The sequence below is a fragment of the Salmo salar genome, unplaced genomic scaffold, assembly GCF_965601325.2.
Source record: "Salmo salar unplaced genomic scaffold, fSalSal1 ptg000129l, whole genome shotgun sequence".
NCBI classification, from domain to species: Eukaryota; Metazoa; Chordata; class Actinopteri; order Salmoniformes; family Salmonidae; genus Salmo; species Salmo salar.
In genome coordinates, this window is record NW_027675318.1 from 6,837 (window position 1) to 9,862 (window position 3,026).

The 3,026-nt window shown below is 46.1% G+C and overlaps 1 protein-coding gene across 1 annotated transcript; it reads left to right on the forward strand.

Moving 5' to 3' along the window:
* On the forward strand, positions 1 to 3,026 carry LOC145866086 (E3 ubiquitin/ISG15 ligase TRIM25-like). Its single transcript, XM_082970947.1, has 3 exons — positions 1 to 628; positions 1,061 to 1,156; positions 2,928 to 3,026. Exons 1-3 carry the CDS (start codon positions 32 to 34, stop codon positions 3,009 to 3,011), a joined length of 777 nt encoding a protein of 258 aa, XP_082827073.1. The 5' UTR covers positions 1 to 31; the 3' UTR covers positions 3,012 to 3,026.

The window sequence follows — 3,026 nt, forward strand, 5'->3', positions numbered from 1 at the left end:
TCTGTCTGTGTGAGAGTGAACAACCGTCCAAATGGCTCAACATGGAGTTCTGCTGGACCAGGACCAGTTCTGTTGTTCTGTCTGTCTGGATCTACTGAAGGAACCAGTCACCATCCCCTGTGGACACAGTTACTGTAGGAGCTGTATTGAGGGCTGCTGGGATCAGGATGTTCTGAAAGGGGTCTATAGCTGTCCTCAGTGCAGACAGACCTTCAGTCCGAGGCCTACGCTGAGTAAAAATAACATGTTGGCTGAGCTGGTGGAGAAACTGAAGAAGACAGGACTCCAGGCTGCTCCCCCTCCTGCTCTGTGCTATGCTGGACCTAGAGATGTGGCGTGTGATTTCTGCACTGGGACCAGAAAGCAGAAAGCCCTCATGTCCTGTCTGGTGTGTCTGGCCTCTTACTGTGACACTCACCTCCAATCTCACTACGAATCTCCTGCTTTGAAGAAGCACAAGCTGGTCAAAGCCACCGCACAACTACAGGAGAAGATCTGCTCTCATCATGACAAACTGCTGGAGGTTTACTGTCGTACCGATCAGCAGTGTATCTGTCTGATGTGTACAATGGATGAACATAAAGGCCATGATACAGTGTCAGCTGCAGCAGAGAGGACTGAGAAACAGGTAAGACCAGAACAACTTGTTGGTGACTGTCTGATAAACAAAGAATTAAAGATACAGTAGGAACTAAGGCTGTTTGAATATGAGATCATTCAAATGAAATGAATCCTCAGCAGAACAAATATGAACACAAACCTTGAGTATATTGATATGTCAACCCAGATTCTCCAGATGTATCACCATTTTATAATGTCAAACACTATTATCATTCTGAATGGGCTTTTATGAGTCCAAAGTTCAGTCTCAACCTGTTGATACATGTAGTCCTACCATAAAAACTATAATCATTCACATAGCAACAAATAAATATCATTTAGTAAATGGACCATCCATTTTTTAGACCTTCCTCTCTATGGGCCCTATGTCACATTACTATACTATTGATCTACTGGACTAATAAAGCTTGATAGCTCATTGAAGAGTGATTCTCCACAGAGGCAGCTGGGGATGAGTCAGCAGAAGGTCCAGCAGAGATTCCAGGAGAGAGAGAAGGAGCTGAAGGAGCTCCAACAGGCTGTGAAGTCTCTCAAGGTGAGTATTGTTGACCAGAGGAGACACACCATTTCACCTGTCTCCTCCAGTCAGAGAGAGAGAGAGAGAGAGAGGTAGAGGGGCCCCTATCCAATCCCACTGACCCCACTGTTGGGAACAGGTTGTCACTGCTGAGGCAGTGAAGAAAGTAGAGGAGGATGGGTCAAGGCTGAGGGATCCTGAGAGGATCCCTGTGAGTAGTAGATCTGTGACAGCACAGAGGGACGGGCCAACGAGGGATATATGCTTCAGTAAGGTTGGCTTCTTAGTGTTCATAGCAAATGGTTATCAACTGTACCGCAGAAATGGAATGTAAATCACAGAAAAAAAATATGTTTTGGTGGCAGCTGCAGAGAAGTATTTGGTCATACTAGATTTGACTTCAGAAGAGTTCCAGGGTGTGTTGAGTGGTGGTGTCCCGTCCTCCCAGGTCGTTGGCCTGGTGCAGGAGCAGATAGGGTCAAAGTAGTGGAATGGGGTAGTGGGTTTTAATGAGTGTAGGGTTAGTTGGCCTGGTGCAGGAGCAGATAGGGTCAAAGTAGTGGAATGGGGTAGTGGGTTTTAATGAGTGTAGGGTTAGTTGGCCTGGTGCAGGAGCAGATAGGGTCAAAGTAGTGGAATGGGGGTAGTGGGTTTTAATGAGTGTAGGGTTAGTTGGCCTGGTGCAGGAGCAGATAGGGTCAAAGTAGTGGAATGGGGGTAGTGGGTTTTAATGAGTGTAGGGTTGGTTGGCCTGGTGCAGGAGCAGATAGGGTTAAAGTAGTGGAATGGGGTAGTGGGTTTTAATGAGTGTAGGGTTAGGTGGCCTGGTTACAGGAGCAGATAGGGTCAAAGTAGTGGAATGGGGTAGTGGGTTTTAATGAGTGTAGGGTTAGTTGGCCTGGTGCAGGAGCAGATAGGGTCAAAGTAGTGGAATGGGGTAGTGGGTTTTAATGAGTGTAGGGTTAGTTGGCCTGGTGCAGGAGCAGATAGGGTCAAAGTAGTGGAATGGGGTAGTGGGTTTTAATGAGTGTAGGGTTAGTTGGCCTGGTGCAGGAGCAGATAGGGTCAAAGTATTGGAATGGGGGTAGTGGGTTTTAATGAGTGTAGGGTTAGTTGGCCTGGTGCAGGAGCAGATAGGGTCAAAGTAGTGGAATGGGGGTAGTGGGTTTTAATGAGTGTAGGGTTAGTTGGCCTGGTGCAGGAGCAGATAGGGTCAAAGTAGTGGAATGGGGTAGTGGGTTTTAATGAGTGTAGGGTTAGTTGGCCTGGTGCAGGAGCAGATAGGTTCAAAGTAGTGGAATGGGGTAGTGGGTTTTAATGAGTGTAGGGTTAGTTAGAAGGGTGTTTTTTTAGTATTATCATAATTTCCCCTTTTCCCATTTTGTATCCCATAATATCATGTATTTATATTATAGTCCAGTTGAGGCAGGTGAGATGCCTTTGGATATACGACGTAATAAATTGTCATTAGCTTATTGGGTTGAAAGGCTGTGAGGTTGAGCATCCCACTGCTACTGTTCTAGATGACTGTTGGGAATATACTAGTAGACAAGGCAGTGGTTTTGGTTGGACAGTTGGAAAGCTTGCTGATGAGAGTAGTTTCAGGGAGTTGGAGGTTGGCCCTTTCTGTGGTGATAGGGGATGTTCCTCCATGGTTACTCCCAGATCCTGTTGTTGATCTAACCTTGGTAGACAAAAGGAAAGATTGGGTCAGAAGTCAGTGATAAAGGGAAACTGGTTGACAATTACATTGGTAGAAGTTGTTATGCTTTTTTACCTCTTTTCACAGATGGATCCAAGGGCCCAGATAGTGGGCCCACAGGAGCAGGTGTTTACCTTCCTGAATGTGATGTGCAGATATGTAGAAGACTAACAGATGAACTGTCAG

Excerpts from the sequence above, each read along its gene's own strand:
- LOC145866086 (XM_082970947.1), top strand. The coding sequence starts at position 32 with ATGGCTCAACATGGAGTTCTGCTGGACCAGGACCAGTTCTGTTGTTCT. Across the intron at positions 629-1,060 it reads CAGAGAGGACTGAGAAACAG|AGGCAGCTGGGGATGAGTCA; the intron begins GTAAGACCAGAA and ends GATTCTCCACAG. Across the intron at positions 1,157-2,927 it reads AGGCTGTGAAGTCTCTCAAG|ATGGATCCAAGGGCCCAGAT; the intron begins GTGAGTATTGTT and ends CTCTTTTCACAG.